This window comes from Trichomycterus rosablanca, chromosome 7 (genome assembly GCF_030014385.1).
Source record: "Trichomycterus rosablanca isolate fTriRos1 chromosome 7, fTriRos1.hap1, whole genome shotgun sequence".
NCBI lineage: Eukaryota > Metazoa > Chordata > Actinopteri > Siluriformes > Trichomycteridae > Trichomycterus > Trichomycterus rosablanca.
Window position 1 is genome coordinate 35,719,122 of NC_085994.1, and position 27,513 is coordinate 35,746,634.

The 27,513-nt window shown below is 38.6% G+C and overlaps 2 protein-coding genes across 4 annotated transcripts; both read left to right on the forward strand.

Moving 5' to 3' along the window:
• The first annotated feature begins 235 nt into the window (after positions 1-235).
• Positions 236-10,818, forward strand: entpd4 (ectonucleoside triphosphate diphosphohydrolase 4). 3 transcript variants are annotated; one of them, XM_062999312.1, is made up of 13 exons: positions 236-388; positions 1,339-1,445; positions 1,885-2,076; positions 2,560-2,765; positions 3,166-3,316; positions 3,409-3,512; positions 3,600-3,659; positions 4,244-4,398; positions 5,214-5,380; positions 6,084-6,408; positions 6,603-6,688; positions 6,803-6,964; positions 7,589-10,818. In XM_062999312.1, exons 2-13 carry the CDS (start codon positions 1,438-1,440, stop codon positions 7,818-7,820), a joined length of 1,848 nt encoding a protein of 615 aa, XP_062855382.1. In that variant the 5' UTR covers positions 236-388; positions 1,339-1,437; the 3' UTR covers positions 7,821-10,818. The 3 variants fall into 3 exon arrangements, with proteins under 3 accessions (XP_062855382.1, XP_062855384.1, XP_062855383.1); XM_062999314.1 differs by having other exon boundaries at positions 1,911-2,076; XM_062999313.1 differs by lacking the exon at positions 236-388 and adding an exon at positions 850-910.
• Positions 10,819-16,374: 5,556 nt separating this feature from the next.
• On the forward strand, positions 16,375-24,823 carry slc25a37 (solute carrier family 25 member 37). Its single transcript, XM_062998650.1, has 4 exons — positions 16,375-16,581; positions 23,399-23,627; positions 23,720-23,776; positions 23,992-24,823. Exons 1-4 carry the CDS (start codon positions 16,375-16,377, stop codon positions 24,507-24,509), a joined length of 1,011 nt encoding a protein of 336 aa, XP_062854720.1. The 3' UTR covers positions 24,510-24,823.
• Positions 24,824-27,513: the final 2,690 nt, after the last annotated feature.

Here is a 27,513-nt window from a genome sequence, read left to right on the forward strand (position 1 = left end):
AAGATGTTTCACTTCATGATTATAGGTGATTAAGTGTTGGCACATGTTGGCAGTATCAATATTTTCTTTAAATACAATTTTCTTTACAATTTCTACCCACTGCTCTAGTCTGTAGTAAGCTGTTTGGGACTTTTGTCAGCGGTGCGTTAAGTATTGCGCATGCGCACTGATTACTACTAGTCAACGTCTATGGCTACCGTTAGCAACCGTGCTCACAATCTAACCATCTGGACTGTACAGTAACTTAATACGTGCTTGGTGAACTACTGGATTTTTATGTAGTTACGCCATTGATATGCTTTTATTAGGCTCCTTTTTATTTATAAGAATGCTGGTGTGGGGTTTGCAACGATGGAACAGTTAGCCGCTTCAAACCTGTTAGCAAACGGTGGGTAACCTCAGCTAAAGTTCATGTGATTCTGAGCTAGCCAGCGGTTAAGCTAAGATAACTGGCTAATAATGGGTTCGTTGATTAATCAGTGATTATACAAGCTGTTAATGTTTGATCATGAAATACTTGGCATTATAAAGCGGTCCTGCTTTGATGTATTGGCATTTGTGTCCTGTATTATGAGATAATCTTTAGAACATCGAGTGACGTTGCAGTAGTAAATATTATAAACTGATTAGCAGTGAGTTGGTTCTTATATTCTTCGTTTCTGACAGACGTTTACTGGTATTATCAGCAAATTTGGTTTGTTTGTGTGTGTTAACGTTTTGTTTGTTGGCGGCTTAGTGACTGTGCGTGTTATAGTTAATGTTGTGTGCTTAAAAAATATCTAAATCTGCTTTTAATAAGTAGACTGAAAAATACAAGCAATATCTATATAGATGAGTTTTGGATGTTTGGACTGAGACTAGTTGATCCAGCATTTGTGGGTTTTCATTCAGCATGACGTCTAGATTTAAGGTACGTTTACTTTCATCTGTTTTAGTAAACTAACTGGTCAAAAGTAAGCGTATTTAAAACAAACTTTTAACAAACAAACGTTTGCTTGTGACTATTAATGAATTGAATCTAAACTGGACACTTCTTCATGTGGCCACGTCCTTGGCCGAAGCCTGGTCTTACAATTTTCGATTCCAGCTGTTGAGCTGTAATTCTTTACCCACAAACACGCCAAAATTACTGCATTCATTTAAAAGCTGCTTACCAAAGCTCACACACCTAATGGCCGTTTTATCACCACTGACCCTTAAGGGCAGAAAGTTTAGTTTCCGTGTGTGTACCTGAGCTGATCATGTGAGCACTACGTTATGCCACGTCTGCCTTACATGTGGCTGAACCGAGTTTATTACAAGTTCAACTAACAGCTCTGTAACTGATCTGGTGCTCAGGTTGAAGATGGCAGTTCATAAGGAGAACTCCTGTTCTGAAGGGGGGGTCTCCTTAAGGGTGTGAAATCCTCCAGCAGTCATCACTGGATACTGAACACAATGGGAAGGTAGGACTAAATTGCATTAACAATGTTTGAAGCTCAGAAATGCAATATTTGCACGATTTCCTAAATATTTTTGGTTAATGATGCACTTAGAACAATTAATTTTGAATCATGTTACCTCAATGAATTTTTTACTCAGGCAATGCTTAAAAAGGTTTAACCATGCACTCTTTGAAACTGCTATCAAGCAATCTGTAATACTGACTGTAAGACAAATTACTTACTGTAGATAAAAATAAATAAATGTTTACATAGGAATGATGTATTTGTATAATGTTACAACCGAATAAAATGTGTTTATAAGGTTATAAGATGAGGATTTCAGTACAGCAGTCACATATGGTTACATCTTAAAGTAAATAAACTCCACTTTTTATTTATTTCCACACACCAAATTAACAGTGATTGTGATAACTTTTATTATCCCGTGTATCATCTGCAGGATCAGTATCTCGTGCTTGTTTCCAGCATCTTGGCACTTCAGCCTGTCTCCAGCTGTTCTTCCACGGCTCATGCTGCCCTCTTTTAAGCAGCTGCTCCTGCTCGGTCTGCTGGTGGCACCAGGTATCATATATCTTCTGCTGTACACCAGCAAGGGTCACAGCATTTGGCTTGGAGACAAGCACTACCACAGGTCAGCCTCTTCTCTATATAATTCTAATATCTTGCTGATTTTTGTAATAAAGGCCAGGATGGGTCATCATTAGATTGAGTTTATTGGTTAATTCATGAAATGTATTATGGCTCTGAAATGTGTACTAATAAAAGTGATGAAAGTATTGGGAATATTTTATCGACAATTGTGAGAATTTTGATATTAAAGAGTATGTTTATTTGTGTGTAAAATGTGTTATTTGCTAACAGAAATACTGCAATTGTGCACATTTAGAATCGTACAGTAGTTTGACTATACGTAGAAAGTGATGTGTGGCATTTTTACAACCCAGCTTGCTAGAGTAGGGTTCTCTGTCTTTACTTTGGCTGGGTGTTGTTTGTTGATAATTATTATACTAAATTATGCTTATTAGGATTTGTGTCTATAGGATTTGTGGTTACATAAATCAGACAGACTGAGCATGTCTAAACCAACCAGCAATGTTGTCCGTATGTTCTCCAGGCGGATTTCTCGGGTGACAGATGTTGAGGCGACAGACACAAGAAACCCCAATCTGAACTACGGTGTGGTGGTGGACTGTGGGAGCAGTGGCTCTCGTGTGTTCGTGTACACCTGGCCTCGGCACAACGGCAATCCTCATGACCTGCTCGATATTCGACAGATGAGAGACCAAAACCGCAAACCGGTTGTCATGAAGATCAAACCAGGTCAGTGAGGAGAATTTAGGGCTTCAGAACTTAGCCAACAATGTAATGGACATGAAAATTTGATTGGCACTCGACCATCATTTTATAAAGACTTTTTGTTTATCAAATTTTTCTTTTATGATGTAAAAAGCAATTGCCCTCCTTTTAGTGACCTGTTATTGCATATTTATCACACTAAATTTGAAGAGAAGGTTGCTGGTTCACGGCCCAACGCCGCCACCGTTGGGTCCCTGATCAAGGCCCTTAACCCTAATTGCTTCTGTTTTACCTGTCTCAATTTTAAGTTGCTTTGGATAAAGACGTCTGCTAATTATGTTAATTAAAACATAATAAAACACATTTACATAACACAGTACTGTTTGTACACATTGAATGCTTCAGTGTAATTGGTCTTTTCTAGGCATTTCTGAATATGCAACAACCCCAGGAAAAGCCAGTGATTACATGTACCCTCTGCTAAGCTTTGCTGCCCAGCACATCCCCAAAACCAAACACCAGGAAACTCCACTATACATCTTATGCACTGCTGGCATGCGGGTCCTGCCAGAGAGGTACGCATCAATCAACTGCCCTTAGACACATTCTTTTATTTTCTATATATTGAGTGACTGCAGCATAAATTTTACTTTATTTTGGTTTATAGTCAGCAGGAAGCTTTGCTGGAGGATCTGAGGACTGACATTCCTGTACATTTTAACTTCCTCTTTTCTGACTCTCACGTGGAAGTGATATCAGGAAAACAAGAGGGTAGGAGAATGTAACCATTGTAATCGGATATAAATATGCAAAATGTATTTAAAAATTGTCACATGAATATTGTTTTACTTTTTGTAGGCGTGTACGCCTGGATCGGGATTAACTTTGTGCTGGGACGATTTAATCACGTTGATGATGGTAAGTTCTGATAAATCAAGCACAAAAACTTTAATATATTATTTTATATGCAGGATGAGGGGTCAGGAATAGAGTTTATTAACTGACAGGATAAACACAGTGAAGCTGCAATCCTGAAATGATGCTGATAAAATTTGAAGCTTGTCGAATGCATGTTTAACCACTTTTAGTAATACAGTATCTCTCAGCTTTTGTGGTACCACTTTATGGTACTGCTGATGTTTGAGTAAATTTAACTATCTTAAAGAAGATGTGGTATGTTGAACTAGCATTGTGGTGTGTCCTTCTGGTTTGGTTATACATGTTTATTTTTGTGGTGTACAGGGAACATCACCTGGTCATTTCTCACAGTTTTTGTTTTTTTCCACTGGATTATTTTTGGATTATAAGAACGTTTTCCTCTTAAAATTTGTTTACATTCACAAAATACATTCAAGTTGGACAGTCTCAATGTCCTTTCTTTGTACTTTTGTCAGTCAAATAAAGGTTCAATAGAATAAAAAAAAAACACACTTATTCGTATTTATTTCATTTCACTTAAACAGATCCTTTTTATATTTCGTGCTTGTTTATTGTCTCTGTAGATGACGAGGCAGTGGTGGAGGTTCAGGTTCCTGGTGGAGATCATCAGGAGACACTGGTGCGCAAGCGCACGGTGGGCGTGTTGGACATGGGCGGCGGCTCCACTCAGATAGCATACGAAGTGCCCAAAACTGTAAGCTTTGCTTCCCCACAACAGGTTATTATCTACAACAATTTACAATATTCAAAGGAATGTTTGGTTTGATCACTGACATCATTTATCTTGTGCCCTGTTGGATCTTACTCCTCTTTCTCTGTGGACTGAGACCTGTAGAGCTAAGGTTTTGGGTTAAGATGGGGCTGAGGTGTGTTGATGGGTGCTACTAGGTCTAATCATGTTTGAAAAATAAAATTGATTGGTTGTATGAATTGAGTGCGTTAATGATTTTATTGATGGTGTGTGAAGTTTGATGGCTTAATTGCAGGTGTTTGGCTAGAAGTTGCTTTATTTTTAATAAATTCTTTACTAACGGGCTGGTGTTTGACTAAAACATCTACTCTTAAATCAAGTGGTGTAATTTGTGTACTTTTTCATTTCTTCGTTTCTGCTTGAATTAATGGAACGAGGCACCTCTTAGCTATACATGTTTTTGTATCTTTTCCTGTAATAATTTAACCAGGCTTAAGCAGAAGTGGACAAATCTATTAGCCCAGGAGCCTGGGACAAGCAGATAACATGCCTGTATTACTTATTTGTTTTTGTTTTTTGTCCTTGACCAGCAGGCTGCTAATATGATGTCTGCTGAACAGTGACAAATGAAGGAAAATTTGAGCCCAGATTGATATTTGGCTTGTCCCATGCACCTGACCAGTGGTTTGCCCACTCCAATCAGTAGCTGATAAGAGCTCATGGCTTATTATGTGCATGCATTAAATTTAATGGTAAAGGCGGAATTCAAGGCTGGCCCCATCTTACTGCAAGTTTAAGTGTGCCTGATCCTCTGTTTTCATTTTTTTTGCATACTTTACTAGGAGGAAGTAGCTAAGAACCTGCTGGCAGAGTTTAATCTTGGCTGTGATGCACATCGTACTGAACATGTGTACCGTGTTTATGTCTCAACATTTCTGGGGTTTGGTGGAAATGCTGCTCGTCAGCGATACGAGGAAAACCTCGTCAGTAGCACTCTTCTACAAAACAAGTAAGTACTTTGTTACTTTTCTGCTGTTTAGATAAATTACTGTTATTTGGTCACCACAAGCCACCAGAACAGCTACAATGTGCCTTGGCTTTGGTTCTACAAGTCTGAAAACTGTAATAAAGAAATAAATCATTATATTGATCAAGGAGGATTGCAAGACTTCACAGGTCCTCTCTGACATGAAGCCATCTCTCAAGTTTCAGTCTCGACTGTGGTATCGGCCGTCCAACTGCCTACACAGACGTGATTGGCTATGTCTGATGGTGAACGGGCCAAAGGCATTTCTCACTGCTGCTGCAATTGTGGCCCCTACTGGGTGGTTGATGGTGCTTGCACATTGATGGGGAATAATGCAGACCAGTGTGTGACTCTCCATACGTCATACTGATCTCTGTGTGTACCAGTCTCATGCAGGAGAAAAGAAGCAGTTGGCTAATACACACGTCAGAGGAGGCATTTGTGAGGTACATCCCCTTCTCAATCAAAGTATGCAGCAATGGAGGAGATACAACTGGGGAATTGAAGACAACTAGATTGGGAGAAAAAAGGCACAATCTGCTTTGTTGGACTGACCGATGAACCCCTAATTTGGGCCGATAATCTGGCAGTATTGGTCTTTATATCAATAATCTCTCCGTACTGTTGATGCACTATTCTGTTCACTAAACTACTAATAGATATTTTCCATTATGTGTGTTTGTAGACTGTTAGGTCAACACCGTGGTGAAAGTGCTGACTATCCTGTCCTCGACCCCTGCCTGCCCTCAGACCTCCAGGATGAGGTGGGTGCCTCCGGTCAGAAGCTTTACCTGCGCGGGAGTGGTCATTTCGAGCAGTGTCGCCTGCAGCTCCAGCCCTTCCTCAACCGCACCAACGAAACCCACACGTCGCTCAACGGTGTCTACCAGGCACCCATCAACGTCAGCAACAGCCAGTTCTACGGCTTCTCCGAGTTCTACTACTGCACTGAGGATGTGCTGCGCATGGGCGGAGATTACAACTCCACCAAATATGCCAATGCTGCAAAGGTAGTGACCTAAATGGCAAACACACAAAACCCAGAGTCTAAATCTAAATTTGTCTGTTTTTATTGATAAATTCCTTTTTCTTGTAAATGAGCCACGATTAGAATAAAATTTTTGCTGATTAGTTCACCGATATTAAATATTAACAAGATTTTTAGTACTCTTCTATGCTGAGCTGTTTGATTTGATTTCTGCAGGACTACTGCGCCACCCAGTGGAAAATTCTGAGAGAACGATTTGATCGTGGCTTGTACTCCTCCCACGCTGATCTGCACAGACTGAGGTATGTTTCAACCGCCTGATTCTGCCTTACTGTCTGCAAATCAGATTGATATTTAAGTAAAACATGCTCCAATAAAAAAACTGGAACCTAAAGCTCCTGCCGTTTCTCTTACAGGTATCAGTGCTTTAAGTCGGCGTGGGTGTATGAGGTGTTCCACACTGGTTTCTCATTTCCGTTGGGCTATGAGAGCTTGAAGACGGCTCTGCTGGTCTATGATAAAGAGGTGCAGTGGACTCTGGGAGCCATTCTGTACCGCACACGCTTCCTACCTCTGAGGTAAATTTAGTTTCATTGTCATGTGCATAGTAGAAACAGCCTTTACACCGTACAGTGAAATTCTTACTTTGCTTGTCCTCTGACTGTCAGAAGTAAGTATATATATAAAACATGATTAAACTAACATAATACTAAAAAATAAACTAAGGCAGCAATAAAAAAATTAAAATAAGAAACTAAGACACAAAAACAAGCTACTAAAACTAAACTAAATTCCTAAAACTTACAAAGCTGAAACTAATTACTGTACAAGATGAAAAGAATAAATAACTTGAGTGTAAAGGCAAGTAGCAGCAGTCATTAGAAAGGTGCAGTTGAAAAATAAACTAAGGCAGCAATAAAAAAGATAAAACAAGGAACTAAGACAAACTAAATTACTAAAACTTAAAAAGTTAAAACTAATTACTGTACAAGATGAAAAGAATAAATAACAAGTAGCAGCAGTCATTATAAAGGTGCAGTTGTGCAGTTTATTGTGCAAAAAGACAAAAATGAGGAGGAGGTTCACGGTTCATGAGATGTGATGGGGATGTGAAGCCCATATTTGGCTAACTAATAATCTTTACTGACATGGTGCGTTAAAATTTTTAAACGCATTTTGAAATGTTTTCTTTATTGTATCAGGGACATCCAGCAGGAGAGCCTTAAGGGTTCTCATTCACACTGGCACCGTGGCTTCACCTTCATGAACAATCACTATCTGTTCCTGGCCTGCTTTCTGGTGGTGCTGCTGTCCATCATGCTCTACCTGCTCCGACTCAGACGCATCCATCGCCGAGCCGCCCTGAACCGTGGTGCTTCTACACAGTGGCTGGAAGATGGACTGGGAACTCCAGACCTTCCGGTCAACCTATAGTTTTATTGTTGTAAAGCTGGAGCCTCGTGAATCTGCGCAGCCGTCCACGAGCATGAGGAGAGCTTGGCTTTACAGCAGTCGGGAAATTTTCCGGGTTCCTGCTCTTCAGATGACTGAGAAATTTGACAATGAATAGAAGCTGCTGGTGGAGAGGAGGCCAGTGTTGACGTCTTTTTTTGGTGCAATGTTTCATATTGAGAATGCACCAGAGTGCCTGGTGAGCCGGATGTGAGCCAGATGATCGTGTGTTTGTTCATTTGAAGACGTCTGCTGCCTTTTAAACATTACGTTAATGTGAAAAAGTACTCAGCCTGATGTTGGTGTGAGGTGTGTCACATACGGTAGGGGCCAAAGTTCTGCTTCTATTTTGCATTTTTCTCAAATTCAATACACTGGTTTTGATCACAGAGCTGATTATTGGCATTACAATTTGAGTGAATCCTGAAAATGTACATGAATTTTAGAATTCTTTAGTATTTGGTATGTACCTTTTTTGGCTACAGTGACATTTGATGCATTTGAGCTGGCACGGACTGCACAGCCTTGTTCAGAATGTCCAAATCCATGTTATTCCAGGAGGATCTCCTAGTATTTTAAAGAGCATCTTGTGATTGTTACTGAATGCTTGTCTCTGTCAACAAGTGGCCTAATAAACGTTTTGGTCAGGTAACTGTGGCGGGAAGTCCATGACACCCAGCACCTCTTTTGTCTGTTAATAGCTGAATGATGAAAAAACAAACAAACGTCATAAATTCAAGAAAAATGCAAAATAGAAGCGTTTCACTAGTGGTCTCAACTTTTGCCCGTCAGTGTAGCTCTTACATATTCTCCCCTCTCAGATATTGTTCAAGCGGCAGCTGACCAACACCCGTATGGACTCTCAATAGTGGTTAAAACGGCAAGGACATTTATTTGCCTATTTAACCTACCCTTTCAGATTTTCCGGAGTGACTGGCAACCCTGGATCAACAAGGACATACCCTTAACATGTACTCCATTTAATTTAAATTCAACCTAATTTCAGACTGTCTCATATGAAGTGTTAGCACCGATTAGCACAGTCAACACAGTCAGGTAAAACTACTATTTTAACCACTTAAGAGATCAGCACTTTTCAAGTGACTGGCTTTTCTCTTGCCATTCTAATCATTACCCTGAGAGTCTGTTGTAAAAACTGCTGTGTTGCACCTATCTGGGGATGATTTGTGGTTCTGATATGTGGATTATCAAACAAGTTGTTCTGACAGGGATGTTTAAGTTGTTTTTGTCACTGAGAGACCTTTTCACCTTCAAAATGACTGAATGATGAAATTTTCCCAACAACATAGCTCCTGAGGAGCAGGGTTTCTCTCCTTGTCTCTGTTTTAAGTCCTGCCTCTGCAGAGGGTGGATTGACTGATCTAAATTGTAACTACATTTGTGCATTAAGCCCACATCTGCCCATTTATGGTCACACTCATTTGCGTAAGTTTAATTGCGCCAGTCTCCCAAACATCCACCCACCACACCCCTTTCAGTCTGCCACAAAGCAGCATTGTGTACTGCAATGATCTGACTAAACTTAGTTCTCTGTCAGTTGATTAGTCAAGCTTAGTCATGTCCACTGCTTTCACACTCCTTGGCATGAATAGTAATTAACGGTCAGTCTTCACTTTTGCTATTGAAGCTTTCATTTTGCCTACAGGATCTGATATGTGCCAAGTGTTGGGACATTGTTTTGTAGAAAACACTGTATTGATATTTATTGATCCTCTCCTTGTACATTAAAAGAGACTGTTTTGTAGCTTTATGCATCGCTAGTTCTGTGTTTTAATACTGTTGATTTGCTAGCAAGTTGTCTTTTTATTTTGAATGCATTATTTAATGGTCAATTGCTCATTGTTGTAAATTTCTCTCAGTTTCTACATGTAATAGAAACAAACCAGTGCAATACACATGTACAAATATACTCAACTGCTTGTTTGATTAAATACCCAAGTCACAGTTGGGTTGCTACAGCAGGGTTGCCATGTATGACAATTATTTCACTATGATAAAGCTGTAGTATGTAAGCTTTTTAAATTGAATCATGAAGCAAACACCTTTTTATTGTGTAATTACACATTGTCTCAATTATTAAGTCAAAGTCAGAGCTTTGTGTGGGTTGCATAAGGGACATGTAGGTCATGGTAGTCGGTTGAATTCAGTAATTACAATAAAAGTCTTTAGATTTTAAACATACTTCTCTGTCGAAAGATATGTATGTAAGTTAGCCAAAATGTTAGACAAATAACAAGCAAGGACTTCTTTGTTCGCTGGTGATATAAAGCTAGCTTGACTGTACACACTGAAACACTGATATCTGTGCTACTTGGTTCTTATCTCAGAAATCATTGACTGGCATGTCATACATGTTTCTTATACTTTTGACTTTTAGCTTAGCTTCAGCTTGAGTACTTTAGGAAATTCCCAGTGATCCAATTATCAAAATATATAACTGGTGTCACAGAATGTTTTACAGAAAGACGGTTTATTACATTTGTGTTGGAGATGTGTGTGAATTTCTAAAACTTACTTACTGCAGCTTTAAACTGCTGTTTGATGGTTTCTTTATCAAAGATTAAAGGAATAGTTCATTCTAAAAGCTTATTTGCATACTTGTTTGCTAACCAAAAATGTATTACATCAGCCCAGACATGTTGTTTTTTAAAGCTTGACATTTCAGTCTCGACTGACCTACATTTAAACTAGGTAAGAAATTGTCAGTTAGATTTTTACTGAACTATTCCTTTGAGATCATGATCATTCAAAGCTTTCATAAGCCATCAATCATGGTATTATTTGCTAAATCACTGGCATTGTGTTTATTAGTTTCATGCACACAGATAACAGTCTGGTCAGCAATGTAGTCGTCACTTGAAAATTAAACCAAAACTTGATTTTTATGTTTTGCAGTCATTTCATTTTTAATCTTGCCTGAAAGATGTCAGAATAAAAAATAAAAACCTTTTGTTTGAAATGTGTTATTGTGAGGAGGATTACAATATTAGGACTTCACCAAACCACAGTGAGAGCTTGGAACAGTAGTGAGTCTGCCTAGGAGTGGATGGTGAGCATACTTTAATAACGTTTTAATAATTGTCAACTCATTTATACTAACTAAGTATTCCAGTTAAGGACGGTTTTTCTTAAAAACTGGGAGCCTATCCCAGTTTTTCAATGGGCGCAAGGCACACAGTAACACCCTGGACAGGACACCAGTCCATCGCAGGGCAGACACACATGCACATTCACTTATAGGGAAATAGTGTCTGCATGATTTTGGACTGTGGGAGGAAATCGGAGCTCCCAGAGGAAACCCACGCAGACTCGGGGAGAACATGCTAACTCCGCACAGAAAGGAGCCCGCCCCGCCTGGGGATCGAACCCAGGACCTTCTTGCTGTGAGGCGACAGTGCTACCCACTAAGCCACCGTGCTGCCTGTACCAATACACTACATGCTAAGGAGTGTGCTAATTTTACTATTGTTATTTAAACATTGTTAGATGCTTAAACATTACTTGTGTTGTATTACTATCTACATAAATACACATTGCTCCATTACTATGAAGATACTCTGTTAATATTTAAAAGTTAAAATTGTTCTTGAGCAGTAAAACATAGATTAGAAATTAACTTTATTACATTTAATAGAAGACATTTCACCATACTGGAAAGTGAACAGGTCATTACACACAAAAAAACTCTGATTACTAACTGACTCATGTAAACTCAGATTTCCATAATCAGATTACTGAAGTGAGCACAGTCATCAGATTTTTGACACAACTTGATTTTTTGCATGAATCTGATCTATTAATTTGAAGCGGATGTGTAAATGAGTTAAGCAGCAGGACAGTGATCTCAAATACATGCACGTTCAAGTTTAAATGGCTTTAAAGAAACAGATACAAGGATGTTTTTGAGCGTGTTAGTCAAATATCTTAACCTGAATTCTGTAGAAGTGGCAGAACCTGAAACGAACACCTCATGCCTAAAAACCTGGCAGTGTGTCTGAGAAAGACGGTGCAAAAAAAAGACAGAGCTAAATTTCCTTCAGTGTGAAGTTAATGTCACAGTGTCAACGGCTGATATGGGTGGTAATTAGATTTGTCTATTAAATAAATGAAAATATGTTTTACATAATGTGTTTCTTGAAGTTGTGAAATATGATTTGTTTAATGAGCTGCAGGGAGCCTGGTTGGGTTCAATGTGGCTCTGGCCCACTGGAGGTCAGGTTTAGGCCCAGTAATGATAGACTAGCTGAAGGTACAAAGCCAGTAGTCTGTGATGACAGTTTGTAACAAAGACGTTGAGTCTACTGTCTGTGACTGTCCAAAAATTCTGACTGAACTACCAAAAACGTTCATTATTTTCAGACCAATATCAGTGTGCACAGTTTCTAAATGTGCTTTTCTCAAGGATTTGTTCTTCTATAGAATAAAAAGAAACAGCATTTAACCATTTTAGTTTTTCTTATTTAATACACATGGCCAATATTATATAGATGCCCCTCTTAATTATTAACTGCAGGTGTTTGAACAGCAGCTGTTGCTAACAGTTTTATAAAATATATTATGTACATTTGTATGCTATATGTCTCCAAGTTTGTGGCAAGAGTTTAGGGAAGGCCCTTCCATGTGTAGCATGACTGCCTCTGTGCACAAAACGAGGACTATAAAGACATGGTTTGACAAGTTTGGTGTGGATTAACTTCAGTGGTTTGCTCTTTGGGAGAATCTGCTGTTTTTAAGACACTGTGCAACTTTTTTCCAGTTTGTTTTTGTTTTAAATCATGTAATCTTAAATGTCATTTAAATATCTTTTCAGATTTCATATATTTGGGTGGTACAGTTTAGAGAACCTGTAGACCTGGATGCATAAATTACTTTTGGTCTTTGTCTATAGTCTAAAGTCTTTCAGTAGTTTGGCTTCTTTTCCTATGCGTGTATTTTTTCAGCAGGTTCCTTCAATCTTTTAAAAATATGCTTGTAGGTGACGTTTTTGCAGTAAATGTGTTTATGCTGAGCAGTGTAGATATCACAATGTCTTAAATGTTCTTCTGTACAGTTTGGATGTCTGAGTGGTGCAGTGAAAGAACGTTTATCTGCGCACACAAGGAAACCAGAGCCACAAGAGCATAATAAGCACTACACTCCCTCTCTGCTCTCAAAGAAGGGAACACAATACCCCCTGTGTGTGCTACTGTTCTCATGTTTAAACCTAGGGATACTGAAATATTTGAAAAAGAAAAAAAACTCTACTACTACTACTATTTTCTACTACGACTGACAACAGTTATAATTACTTATTAACTTATTATTCTGGTTTTTAAAATAATGATTCATTCAGAGTGACCAAATATTTAAGAAAAATAAACATATGGCCAAGGACCACATTGGATTGGCGTAATTAAAGAAAAATAATATTATTATTTGAGCTGTTATGCTTGATATTTTTATTTATTTTATCATAAGAAGTGTGTGTGTGTGTGTGTGTGTGTGTGATATAGGTGAACTGTATGCTGTTTCGGTTTTCCAGATTATTGTCATAACAGAGTGAAGTATTTAGCCGTTTAGAGTGGATTAAGGGAAGATACCTGGCATTAAGGCTGACTTTATTGCTGTTTACTGAATACTCATGACTTTTGGTTCATTGCCAGCCTGAAAAAAGACTGACACTCTTACAAATGGTTACGCTCTGCCATTAAACTGACTTAAGGCAGTTTAAACTGACATATGGCTGTTTATGTTAAGAATTATAAAAGTGGTATGCTATCAGAATCAGGTAAATGTCATGAGAGCTTATTAACATAACACTAGTTGGAATTAAATCAGTTATTAAGCGAAATGTCAAGATGACTAGTCTGTCATGTGATCTGCTCATGTGAGGTATGATCAGGACTAGAGGGCACTTTAATACATAATGTGTTGTCTGTTTTTTTATGTCTTCTGTAGTACAGTCTTTTTAAATCATTTAGCATAACAGGGGTGGCATGGTGGCTCGGTGGGTAGCACTGTTGTCTCACAGCAAGAAGGTCTTGGGTTTGATTTCCAGGTGGAGCGGTCCAGTTCTTTCTGTTTGGAGTTTGCATGTTCTCCCCATGTTTCCTCCAGGCGCTTTGGTTTCCTCTCACCAGAAGTGCAAAGACATGCAGTTAGGTTAACTGGAGCTACTAAAATTGCCCTGTGTGTGTGTTTGTGCATTAAATGTGTGTAGAAGATGATGAATGGGGTTGAAGTCAGGGCTGAGAGAAGGCTAATAAATTTCTCCATGCCTTACTAAATGAATACTGTTTTGTTCAAGATTGGGCCTTTGGTTATTTGATGTAACAAACTTTAATCCACTTAGAGTAAACATACAACAGCCCTGCATTTAGACAATGCAGAAAGGGGTAAAAGCTACCCCACTGCCACATCTGCAGTACCAGGCAGCATGATAAGGAGAACACTACCCTGCTAATCTACAGATCCACCCTCAAACTTGCTGCTACACCCAACACACCCAGTACCCAGTCATGCCTTCTGAAGAGAACTGGTGATTATTTGAATTAATCTCTAGTCTGAGTGTACAGAAAGACTATAACAAAATATAGTGAAAGAAAACAAATACTTAATTATTTTCTTGGTTGAATACTTGGTTGAATAAAATAAAACATCACAAATTACAAATTAACAGTATTATTAATCTGATGCAAAGCCTACTGATCACTCAGAAACCAAGGAACTCTGAATTTATAATAATTAGACGTCTACATACTATAAATTATTATTTGCCAAAGTATTTTTGCATGTAACAGGAGAGAAAATACAACTGCAGAACATGCCAACACTCAGCTGGCATTGCTAAGATCAGTGAGTAGTAGAAATATTCCAAGCAAGTATTTAGGATTATTTAAACAGTAGTCAGACAATCCATTTACATTTCTTCATTAATGTACTTCTTATACTTGTAATCTTATTAAAATAAAAGTATTCATAAATGTTCCTTTGGTAATGCAAGTGACAAAATAACAGGATTGCAAACAACTTCAGAGACAGTTAATGGTTTCCAGACCAGGTTTCACAAGAAGTACAAGAAGAATTCTATTTTCCACCATGCTAATGTGTTTTAAGTAAAGTTCTATTCTGTAAAACAGTGAGCCCTAATTTTGTCTCTATATTGTCTCTATTTTATCCATCAAAAGCATTGGTCTTGTTTGGGTCTCATTCAGTAAAGGTTTTGGTCATTATTGGTCATCAAAAGTCTTGGTCTTAACCCTTAAAAGTCTTGGTCTTGTGTTATTCTTAACTATTTAAAGTTTTGGTCTGGGCCATTAAAAAGTTTTCTATACCATATAAGCATCCGTCTTGTACTTTAAAAGTCTTGGTCTTGTCTTGGTATTAAATATAAAATGTTTTGGTCTGGTTTTAATCTTGACCATTAAAAGCCTTTTTCCTAATAATTTAAAGCCTTGGTCTTGTGTGGTCTTGACCCAAGGACGTAGCTATGATTTGAACATCTGGTTGGTAACTTTCAGGTAACTTAGCTATGATAGATAACGTTAGTGATAGATGATTGATTAGCACTTGCAAAACAGTTTCTACTTTATACAATAACTGACATTTTTAGCTAAATGTTTTTTATTTCTACCATTACAGTTCCGGCACAAACTGGTGTGCTGAAATTAACATTAGCTTTTTTTTATGCAAGACTGAGGTTTTACCCCATCATCAACTAACGGGCACACAGACAGATCCTGACATTATGCAAAGCTTAGTGAGTGGAATACGTTTGTTTAGATTTTTACATCAGTGTTCAGTACATCAGGTATTTTAAGTGTATCTGAATATGCCCCCGAACATATTTTATAATTACAGACTTGTCTTGACCATAAAAGGTCTGGATCTCAATTATTGAAAATTTTGTTTATTATCAGCTATGTAAATTCTTTGTCTTGGTCTTCTTTGGTCTCAACCACTAGCCTTGTTTTTTTTATCAACCACTGAATGTCTTATTGGGAGTTAAAAATCTTTTCTGACATTAAATGTCAGACTTGGTAAGTCTTCATCTGTTAAAATGGTCCTGGGTTCGATCCCTAGGTGGGGCGGTCCGGGTCCTTTCTGTGTGGAGTTCGCATGTTCTCCCCGTGTCTGTTTGGGTTTCCTCCGGGTGCTCCGGTTTCCTCCCACAGTCCAAAGACGTGCAAGTGAGGTGAACTGGAGATACAAAATTGTCCATGACTGTGTTTGACATTAACCTTGTGAACTGATGAATCTTGTGTAACGAGTAATAAATGTTCTCGACCACAACTAGAACCGAGGATTCGGGGTTTCCCCTGTTGTCCGGTGATTACGGTAAACCTGAGGACTGAATCGCTCCACCTTCGACTCCACGTTTTACCAACTTTCTCATTGGCTCTACGTCCGATGACCGGCGTGACGTCACGGCCGTTCGGGGCGCACGCGGCGGTAACTACACAGCGCGGCTCGTGTCCGTTGACAGGAGTTGGAGACGCAGCGACGGTAGTTTGTGTGGTTTGTTTCTGACCGCTGCATGGAGCTACGCGCTGTTCCCAGCCTGGACATGTCGGAGCTGCAGGGCGGCGGTGGCGCAGGTGGAGACGGCGGGGACGGTCCGTGCTCCGAGGAGGACAGTTACGAGAGTTTACCGCAACACGCTTCCTTCAGCACGCACCTGACGGCCGGAGCGGTGGCGGGAGTGCTCGAGCACACGGTCATGTTCCCGGTGGATTCCGTTAAGGTAAAACTGACATTAGCACTCACATGGCTGGTAACACTACTGCGAAGCATGAGCGCATCCCAATATCTCACTGTCTCCCTACGTAGGAGCACTTACGCTGGTTAGGAATAACGTGTTAGACGCTACGTAGTGTACTTGGTGTTAAAGTGCTTGCTTATTGAGATACGGCCTGCTGTTATCTCAGCTAGCTCGCTACTTGAAGTTGTGTACCATGCGTTACTTAGTTACTTTTAGCGACCTAGCTCACTCAGTTAGCAAGAGTTAATGGACTAATGTCGGTTTTGGCTTTATCGTCTAGTTACTTTTATCTTGTTTTGGTTTAGAACAGTTTAAGCTTAGCAAAAAATTTCCAGTTAGCTCTACTAAGACATTCAGCTACTTGCTTAGCTCTTAATCACTCAGTAGTTTTCGAATAGAGCTTGACCACTCCAGCTTAGACATGACACCCACAATATGCAATCACTTAATTATATTTTAATATAGTTAATGTAGTTTATTTTTGTTTCTACCCATGGAACTAATATGCAAGATATATTTTTGAATTGCAGTTTTCAAATATTGTATATACAGTCCAGTGACACAAGTAGTGCAGATGCTTCTGGACATCCATCTACTTGTTTAGCTCTTAATCACTCAGTAGTTTTCGAATGGAGCTTGAATGGAACTCCATCTGGGCAAAACCAGATCTTGGACACAACACCCATAATATACCATCACTTCATTATCTTTTTACAGTAGTGTATTTTTGTTTCTACCCATAGAACTAATATGTAAGATTTATTGACCCTAGGCCCTAGCTCTTCAATGACATCCAGCTACTTGTTTAGCTCTTAATCACTCAGTAGTTTTCGAATGGAGCTTGACAACTCCATCTGAGACATGACACCCTCAATATACAATCACTTAATTATCTTTTTAAAATAGGACTTACTGTCAGTGACACATTGCAATTAAATCGACCTTTGCGCATGTCCAGATCCATGCTGTGACTGGCCAGAAACATGATGTATGCTAAAAAAAATAAAACAAAAATAATAGTAATTTGTTTCATATGCATTTAATGACTGAATAAGTTATTTTTTTATATTTTTAATGCATTTTCATTAACCGCTTAATCCTGGTCAGGGTTTGGTTTTACTGGGAAGCACTGAGCACAAGGCAGGAATGCCCTGGACTGGGTGCCAGTCCATCGCAGGGTGTCAGCCAACACCCTTCAAACATAGCTAGTGCCCCTAGTAATATATAATATTAGAAAGAATTCAAAATATATATATTTATTTATTTATGAGTCAGATTTTGTTCTATGCAGTTACCTTAAAAATACGGACAGGTGCCAAATAAGTAAAAAACTAAGTAAGTGCAGGCACATCTGGACAGGCGTACTTGTTCAATTAAGTTCACTTGGTTTAGGATCAAAATAGCACGAGGAAAAGATTCAAGTAGCTTCCAAGTCATAACATATCATTATAGTATTATAACATGTTACAAAGGATTTTTTCTAAGCCCAATGAGCCTTTAAGCCAGCTTTTGTCTATACTGTCTTAGCTGTTTAACTGTAAAGCCCCTTACTAAAACAATCTTTCACACATTGTTATTTTCCTGTGATTTCTGCAGGAAACAAGTTTTTGTCTGAAGCCCGATTTGAAAGAACACAGCATCATTTTTAAACTTGTATTCCGTCCACTGCATTCATTACGAACATTACAAAATGCACAAGTATTTATTTTAGAAATTAATCATAGTTTACTTGAAGTAATGCAAAATTATGTATGTTGGGACAGATATGTCTAATAATCCGTGGCCACTGGAAGACATTATGACCCGGATAAACTGGGAAGATAAGACCTCTTAATAAAGTGGTTTTTGTCTTACTAAATTCACTGCACTAGATGTTAGGCAAGAGTCTCATGATGTTGAAAATCCCAGGGTGTTTTTGTGTGCCAGGCCAGCACTAATCTTCAGTCTACATTCAGTAAAACCCTAAAAAAACAAGTAGTTTGTCTCTTTGGTGGTGAACAGTGTTTGGTCTCCCCGGGGCAATGTCATGTGTAAAGTGTCTCACATAACTGAGTATCTTTTAGGTCATCGCAACTCAGGCCTTCATCTAAAATAAAGAGAGCTGCTGGATCTTTTTTTCATTCAGAAACTGCTGGGATAAAGTCCATCATCGTAAACCTTAATGCAGGTCGAAGTCATTGAAGTTATCTGTGCCAGATATAGCTTGGCGGTCATTCAGCACTGTTAGTGCAGTCATTGTCACTGTTTCCTTCAGTTATGCCAGATCACTGCGCTGTGTTTGGATAGGCACCGAGTACGTGTTGGGACAGCACATAGCCCGAATAATTGGCTAACAAACCAGGCAGCTTTGGACTTTACCTAGAAAGTAGTCGTAGTTGTGAATAAATGCACGTGTATGTGTTAGAGACGGAAATACACAGATCCCACCACATTCAACAAAGTGTACATAAACAGTGCAGGCAACAACCAAAGCAAAATGATAACTGTGTTGATTAGGGCCTTGTCCACCAGAATACAGACGTATTTGATGTAAAAGTTGTTTTCATTCATACTAATTCACACTAAAACCATTTATACTCTAACAAGGGATACAGTTTTCAGAAATGTCCACACTGGTTGGTGTTTTTACAAAGCTCTAAGGATTTTTTCTGTCAAGAGCCAAAACCTTTTCAAAAAGCTCTCTATTTGTATGAGTGACAAAAGGCAAATGCTTAAATACAAGATTGGAGGGCAGTCAATTTTATTGATTTACATTTTACATTTACATTTTCAGCATTTAGCAGATGCTTTTATCCAAAGCGACTTACAGTCCTGTGACACTATACAATCTAAGCAATTGAAAGTTAAGGGCCTTGCTCAAGGGCCCAACAGCAACCTGGCAGTGGTGAGGTTTGAACCGGCAACCTTCTGATTACTGGACCAGCACCTTAATCACTAGGCTACAGTTGCCAGGTATTGATATAATTAATATTAAATAACTATATATTTGAATAGCTCATTGTGTACATTTAACATACATTTCTAAGTGCTGTGACTGATATAAGCCTCCTTCGATGCATGTGAAGCTGCCAGCAGTGGATATTTAGTGTACCTCAGCATATACGGACGACCACGCTTCTCTAGACTGAACATACTCACTGCAATCTGGCAACCCTGACCAGAAATACTGTAAATGGTACCATGCTGTACCCAGTTAAATATGCTCTGGTGTAAATCATTTAGACAAACCAATGACTACAGATGCATAATAATCCTTGTGAACTTGTTCTAATGTGTAGCGGAAGTGTATAGCAAATAAGTGTAAATCTGGAGTTGGTAATCTACAGATCTCATTAAACCTTGACCCCATGCCTCCAACACACACACACACGCACACGATAAGCCTTGTGTAAAAATTGTAATTGTCTACTTTATTTTTCAGTTTATTAGACTATTAATTTCTAGTAAAAGATAAAATAAGAATAGAATTAAGATTTTCATTTTGCAACAGTTCTGACTGGAACATACAGTAAATCACTATCATTTTAGTTTATTTAGAAGTACACCAATCCTAGAGCAATCATAGGTAGTAAAACTACATTCAAGTTGCACCTGAAAATGAGGCCATTTTTTCCCCTAGATAGAATTAAGATTTGTAAAACAAACTAATAGTATAAACTGACAGTTTCAATCTGGCCAACAGTATGTGAATACTCAAGTTCAGGTGTTTCAGCCACACCCAGTGCTAACAGGTATATAAAATCTATTATATAAAATTTGATTTTTCTAACTTCCTACTTCCTCCATTCCTCCTTGTGCACATAGCAGGGTTCATTAAGACATAGTTTGACAAGTCTGGTGTGCAGGAACTCCAGTAGCTTCCACAAAGCTCTAACTTTAACGCCATTAAACATGTTTGAAATAAATTGGGAACCAGGCCTACCTGTTCAACACCATTACCTGATCACCCCAAACACTTTTTTAGTTCTTGGACACAAAGCTCCCACAGTCACTCTCCAAAATCCTGAAACTTTAAATGCGTAGAAACACAGATTTGAACAGTTTTGTAGAATTTTCAAAGTGCTTGGGTGGTGCAGCGGTCTATTTTGCTAGCCCACCACCTCTGATATTCGAACCTGGTTTTCAGCCGGACGTCTACACAGACACGATTGGCAATATCATGTGAGTAATGACTGTAGCTCTGCTATGAATTGACACCCTTGTCCAGGGCATTTCTGCCTTGCACCCAATGTTTCCGGTGGAACCGGACCTTCTGCCACCCTGACCAGGATAAATTGTTTGATGAAATTTAGAAAAATAAAACATAAATGCATCCATTGTGGTTGTATTCATTTAGGCTGATGTTAATCTCCAGGCTACATAACAGAGTGGTAGGGTAGTTTTAGAGCATGAAGGCCAGCTTACTGTGTTAGGTGAGTTTGTGTAAAGAAATCCAAAGTCGTATGTGTAGGTTGTGTCCCAGAAAGACTCAGATTTCAGACATGTCATGTCATTTTAAAGCTTTCAGGTGTTGTGTTTACATCCTCTTTTTGGTTAAAGTGGACTCTCCAGAGACAGAAATATAGTTCACAATTTAAGTTTCAGGAGGAACAATAAAAACATCCTTTTTTAATTGAAGATATGTGCAGAATGTTTATTGTGTAGCTCTTCCCGCTTTATAATTGGGCTGTTGTAAAGTTGGCAAGCGGAGCAGAGTCCTGACTCTTGCCAAGGTGTGTTGTAACCGGGAGACTACACTTCCGGAAGTAGTAAAAGTCCAGAGCAATGAAACTGGAATTTCCATCATTACAAACGCTAAAGGATTAGGTAACGATATTGTGTTGTGGGAATGGAAATAGCAGGGCTTAAAGTTTTCACTGTAACCATTGTTCACACTTGCATACTTACCAGGAAAGCTTTTCAGTGTGAAAGCTTTTTGTGGTTACTGTCTAACCAGTGTTTAATTAATAATTTACTTTATTTCAATTTAGTGTAACATCTGATTGAAAGTCATAATTGATGGTTGATCCTGTTGAGGTTCCATTGGAGGTTTAATTTTTACATTGGCATTATTGTGCTTTTATTTTACTGTAGTGGTTGTGATTTTGGATTGTAAAACCACAGTGTTGTTTCCGAAACATATTCGAAACGCTTTGACAGGAAGTGTCATTTGAATAGGTTACTGGAAATATTCTGCTTCTTTACTGATGTAATCATGGGTAATTGAGAGGCCAGTTTCACACACTCACTCACTTACTCAATCACTTACCAAGCACTTTATTATGTACACCCATCTGGAATGTACATTCATTCATTATTTTGTAAGCTACACCTACCATTAAATGGGCCATCAAATAAATGGGCCCCCATAAGGTTTCTCACTGACCAGATGATGGCTGGTGAATCATTCTCAGAGCTGCAACGACAGTAACATGGTCATTGGCAATTGTGTGTTTTTCTAGTATGAGAGTATTAGGTGCTGCAGTGTTGTTGGGAGTTTTAACTACTGTTAATCTTTCTCTGGTCTTTTATCAGACAAAACTTTCTGTTCACAGAACGCTGTTGGTTTTAAAGTTTTGGTCAATACACTCATACCAGTACACATTATATGAGTGTTCATTACCACGTTAATGCCATTAACATTAATGTTTTGACAACTTGTCAGTGGGAGTCCAGAGCGACAATTGGGCCACATTCAGCAAGTGTATACCCACAAATCTACATTCTAAAGGCTGAGCTGGTTTGCTCACTTTTTTTTTTTATTCTTACTGGTTTACATTATTGCCATGTTTGCTGTGTTACACTATTTTAAGTAAATAAGGGCTTACATGCTGAAACTCAGGTGTTTTTATATTTTAATGGGACTTTATGAGCTTGTTGGGTATTGGGTAACCGTTGACTAATAGAGACAAAATTTGTATTTGTATTGCATGTATTTCTATGTGTACTGTGACGATAAAGGATTTTTCATTGGGTGTTTAACATGCACTACTAATGGCAGAGTGGTCTCCCTAATCAGCTTGTGGATTGGATAGGGGTGTGGCAGGGTGTGGGCAGTTATCTCACCAAACCTGAAGGTCTCTGTACAATCTAAATGTGTTCACTCCCCATCACATGACTGTTTAACACAATGTATAACTGGTTAGGGTGCTGCTGTACATATACACATGGATGCCTTATAGTTCCTGTAAACTATATCTAGGTAGTCACGTTTTAAACATAGTTTAGCATAGTGACTAAATCGACAGGAGGGGGATGCAACTCCATATTAATGCCCATGGTTTTGAAAAGGGATGTCTACATACTTATTGGTGCATAGCAATTTTGGAAACTGTTGTTTAAATGATTGGAACACACCAAGTTTCAAAATTTATTGAGAGTTTTCACAAAATATGATGGATAGAAAAATAAACATACAGCAACTAAATATAGTACAGCACAGCTCTGTGTAGGAACCCAACTCTGGCAGGTGATAAAAAGTGGCCGCAGAATCTTATCCTGTACACTCAATGACTCATTTTTCTTTATTTAATAAAATGTGTCTACTATTGAAAAGCTACATTAAATATTTGTTTTCCTTATTATGTATTTAAAGGGTGTTGTTTAAAAAGTTTAAATGTTTTTTTTTTTTAATTGTAACATTATTTTATATGAAAATAATCCAAACAAAAATCCATTGATGTATTTTCAAACAACTTGGTAAAAAAAATAATAAAAACTACTTTCTTAAACAATACTGATGTTTTCTTTAATCGTTTCATCAATTCATTTCTCCTCTATAATTTTTTTTTTACTTAACTTTTGTTTTTGTTCCACTCAGACACGCATGCAGAGTTTGCAGCCAGACCCGAAGGCTCAGTACCGCAGTGTGTACGGGGCTCTGAAGCGCATTGTCAGAACTGAGGGCCTCATGCGACCCCTGAGGGGCCTTAACATCACAGTGCTGGGTGCCGGCCCAGCCCACGCTCTTTACTTTGCTTGCTATGAGCGTATGAAGCGTAGCCTCAGTGACGTCATTCAGAACGGCGGCAACAGCCACATCGCCAACGGTGAGAATCAGTAAATATGTAAACATTTCTCTGAGTAAGGAAAATCTGGAGACATACTGTAAAGTGTTATTTTTTTACTCTGTTTCTCTTAGGAGTGGCAGGAAGTGTAGCCACGGTGCTCCATGATGCAGTTATGAACCCTGCTGAAGGTAAAAAACAAATATCAGTTATTACAGTATTAACATTTAGGAGTGATGTGTCGGGGTGCTTAGGTAGCACAGCGGTAAAACACACTGGTCTGTCAGTGCTGACCAATGGGCAATAGATGTAGGCTTAAGGCACTACATATGAACTGCCCATTAACCCATGACCCGTCATTTATACCTGAGTTCTTTTTGTATTTCTTCTTCTCCTCCTTTCTCAGTGGTGAAGCAGCGCATGCAGATGTATAACTCCCCCTACCGAGGCCTATGCGACTGTGTAATGACTGTGAGTCGGAACGAGGGCCTGGCTGCATTTTACCGCAGCTACAGCACACAGCTCGCCATGAACATCCCATTCCAAGCTCTGCACTTCATGACCTACGAGGTCCTGCAGGAGCACCTCAACCCAGATCGCCAGTACAGACCAGGTACGCACGTGGTATCGGGAGCGGTAGCTGGCGCCGTATCTGCTGCACTAACTACACCGCTCGACGTCTGCAAGACTCTTCTGAACACGCAGGAGAACGTGGCGCTGAACTCAGCCAGAGTCAGTGGGCACCTTTCAGGCATGGCCAATGCTTTTAGGACGGTCTACAGGCTGGGTGGCATCCCCGCCTTCTTTAAGGGGGTCCAGGCTAGGATTATATACCAGATGCCCTCGACGGCCATCGCGTGGTCCGTGTACGAGTCCTTTAAGTACTTCCTGACCCAGCATGAGGACAGGAGGAATCCTACATGATTTTAAGCTGTGGTGCTGGTGCCACCCACAGCCCAATCTTCAGGACGAGATTAGCACCAAACCTAGAGGATGTCCACCATAAGAGGCATGGCATAAGAGTTTTTCTGCCTTTTCTTTAATACATTTAATGTTAAATTGTAACGATGGAGCAGATAAATGGGAAAGATGCCAACCTGTGACAGAACGGTCTTGTCACAGATGGTCTTGTCATGATGTTTTTGGTTCAGTTTGTACTGAATGATTTATTTATTTGAAGGATTCAGTGCTGTTACAAGCAGGAATTTATATCTAAGCAAAACGGCCGCAAATAAACACGCACAAATTCCTTTTACAGAATTTTTTTGCTTGCTTTATATCAGCACTTCTGTGCTAGGCATATAGATGCCATTATTCTTATTATGAAATCTTTTTAGTGCCCACTTTCCTCTGGCAGTTTGATTGGCTACCAGGTGCCATAGTGGGCTTTATATACTGACTCATACTTTAATTCCATGAGCTTTCCTCATTGACCAATTGAAAATATGAGGGTTCTTCAAAAAGTTTCTACACTTTTATAAACTATAAGAATTTGAAAAAATGTGTACCAACTTTTTAATGCCATCAGCAAAAAATGTTTTTGGTTGAGCACATAGCCACTGATGCACCGCTGCTTTCACATCATCACCACATGAAAATCTTCTTTCTCCTTAAAGCTTCTTTGGAAGGTGGAAAAGGTGGAAATCAGATGGCGCTATATCCGGACTATAAGCTCTTTTTCAGTCTCTAAGAGATGACGATTATTCCTCGATTTTTCCTCCTCTCACCCTCACCGCTTCCATCCAGAATATACAAGTGTGGAAACTTTTTGAAGATCCCTCATATTTAGTTTAATTGTGAGTTTATTAATTGGACATAGGACATTTGTTTATTTTTGGCTTTCCAATGCTTAGTCTTCTTACCTAAGGGATCTATAGTGATCTATAGATCTCTAGACATTTCTTGTGGCCAAGATAATCATGGACCAACCATTTTTGGATAAGTGCTCTTCACTAGCAAATGCAGCTCTTCTTTCCATAGTTTTATCTGTTTCGTATGTCCGCCATGTCCAACATTTGATTTTTTTTCTTTTAAACTGGTTATTGGACTGTAACCCTAACGCTAGATTAAGATATATAGTACGTGAATAATATATTTAACAAATAGTATTCAAATATCTGCTTTTAAACCAGACATTCCAACATTATATTTTATATTGTTACATATAAAATACAGAAGATTTCATTAGTTTATTTCATCCAGCTGTGTAGTATTGGGTGGTCCGGTCAAAGGTCAGCTGTAATTACAAACATGCCACGTTGCATCTGTAGGGTAAACGGTAAAGCACCTGAATACATCTCACAACCTCCTAGCTTGTGAGGAGGTTAATTAATCTCTAATTCCTGAGCCACCACTGTCTTAATTTAGGATGATCTAGTGACCGGCTCCAAAGAACAACATGATAGCCCTGACCTATTAGAAAGTCTCAGCTAATGGGTGGAAATTAGCATTGACTAAATTGGGATGGGGGCAGAGATATTTAATAGTGAGATCTGAGTGAGTCTGGGTGTTTGAACATTTAAATAACTGCCCATCCCTAATCTAGACATTAATGTCTGTTTAGTTAAAACTGAAAAATGGTCCAGCTGAATAGTGCCTAATAGATTTTCGACCATTCCAGCAGGCTAAAATTTGTACTGATTTTATTGGCTGGTAAACCTTACAGCAGGCAGCTTTACTGATAGTTTGGCCAAAATGTATCTTACATATGATTCTTGTTAATCTAAGTGGTTCAGTTTCATAAGGGAGATATGTGTCATAGTCCCTCAACTCTGAGACTAGGGTGGTAAACAGTGAATGAAGGGTATTTTTACTGTTTTTGAAAAAGTAGGAATTGGGGCTTCAGAATCAGCAGCTCAAAGTTTTTTTTTTATCTAAAGGTGGATTTCATAATGTTTTAATAATAATGTCATGCTTTTATGATTATTGTAAGCTTGTGTTGCAGGTGTAATTCAACACAGCTTACATAATTCTGTCACTCCAAGATGATGTTGGGTACTGTGTAAAAACTAAGACATTTGTCTTTTAAATTTATTTAATATAGAGTATTATTAGTCACTGTAGTTACAATTGACAATCAGCAGCATATTTAACCTTATATGACTCTTTCTGATTAAGTTAGGATGTCATTTTTGGGGTCCAAGGGGTTAGTGTAGTTTACAAATAAGCAAAGCTTCTAGCTACCAGTGTAGCTAAATCATATTATTAAGGGAAATGTTTGGAGTAAATTATAGACTAAATTATTATTTTAAACTAGGAGCGTATTTGTCATTTTGTTTGGTCATTTAAGCATTGCTTGATTGTATAGCTACAGGACTGGTCTGTATTCTGGTTCACTAAATCTTCCCTTTAAACCTTAAAGCCTTACACACCTCACACACCATAAAATACAAAACCAGAGCAAACTGCCTTTTTTCTTTCACTAGGCCGTTGTTTGTTGTTGTAGATGTGAAATTGCTTTTGTATTTTCAGTTTTTTTTAGCTTTTGAGCCACAAGCATACAGTACTAAAATCACGCACAACCATATAAAATCCTTTAATAAAGGGTAAGATTGTAAATGATGTACCCTATGACAGTGTTGGCACTGGCAGCTTTTTTAGTTTTTGAAGATTAAGCTCTTATTTTAGAGCAAGTGTGTGGAGAGAAAACTTTCTAATCAAATGTAACCCTTTATGTTTGTTTTCTTTTTTTTTTTAATCAAAATTGTTGTTTGATTAGTGTTTTATCCATGTGTATGTATGATTAATTCTTAAAGATTATATTATAGACCAAATCGCTGATATTATGTACTTATGCAAAATCTGGATCTGATATGTTTTTAGCCTATGCAGCTTTTATCTATACAATACTAACTATGGATTACAAACTGCATGTGTGAGGTGGGGCTGAGCCAGATCGTGATGTATTACCATATAGGCCGGCTGGGTG

What these genes read in the sequence shown, in the direction of transcription:
- entpd4 (XM_062999312.1), top strand. An exon ending in GGAGACAAGCACTACCACAG is followed by an intron (nt 2,077 to 2,559) that starts GTCAGCCTCTTC and finishes TATGTTCTCCAG; the next exon opens with GCGGATTTCTCGGGTGACAG. An exon ending in TGTCATGAAGATCAAACCAG is followed by an intron (nt 2,766 to 3,165) that starts GTCAGTGAGGAG and finishes GGTCTTTTCTAG; the next exon opens with GCATTTCTGAATATGCAACA.
- slc25a37 (XM_062998650.1), top strand. Translation starts at nt 16,375, where the DNA reads ATGGAGCTACGCGCTGTTCCCAGCCTGGACATGTCGGAGCTGCAGGGC. An exon ending in CAACAGCCACATCGCCAACG is followed by an intron (nt 23,628 to 23,719) that starts GTGAGAATCAGT and finishes TGTTTCTCTTAG; the next exon opens with GAGTGGCAGGAAGTGTAGCC. An exon ending in AGTTATGAACCCTGCTGAAG is followed by an intron (nt 23,777 to 23,991) that starts GTAAAAAACAAA and finishes CTCCTTTCTCAG; the next exon opens with TGGTGAAGCAGCGCATGCAG.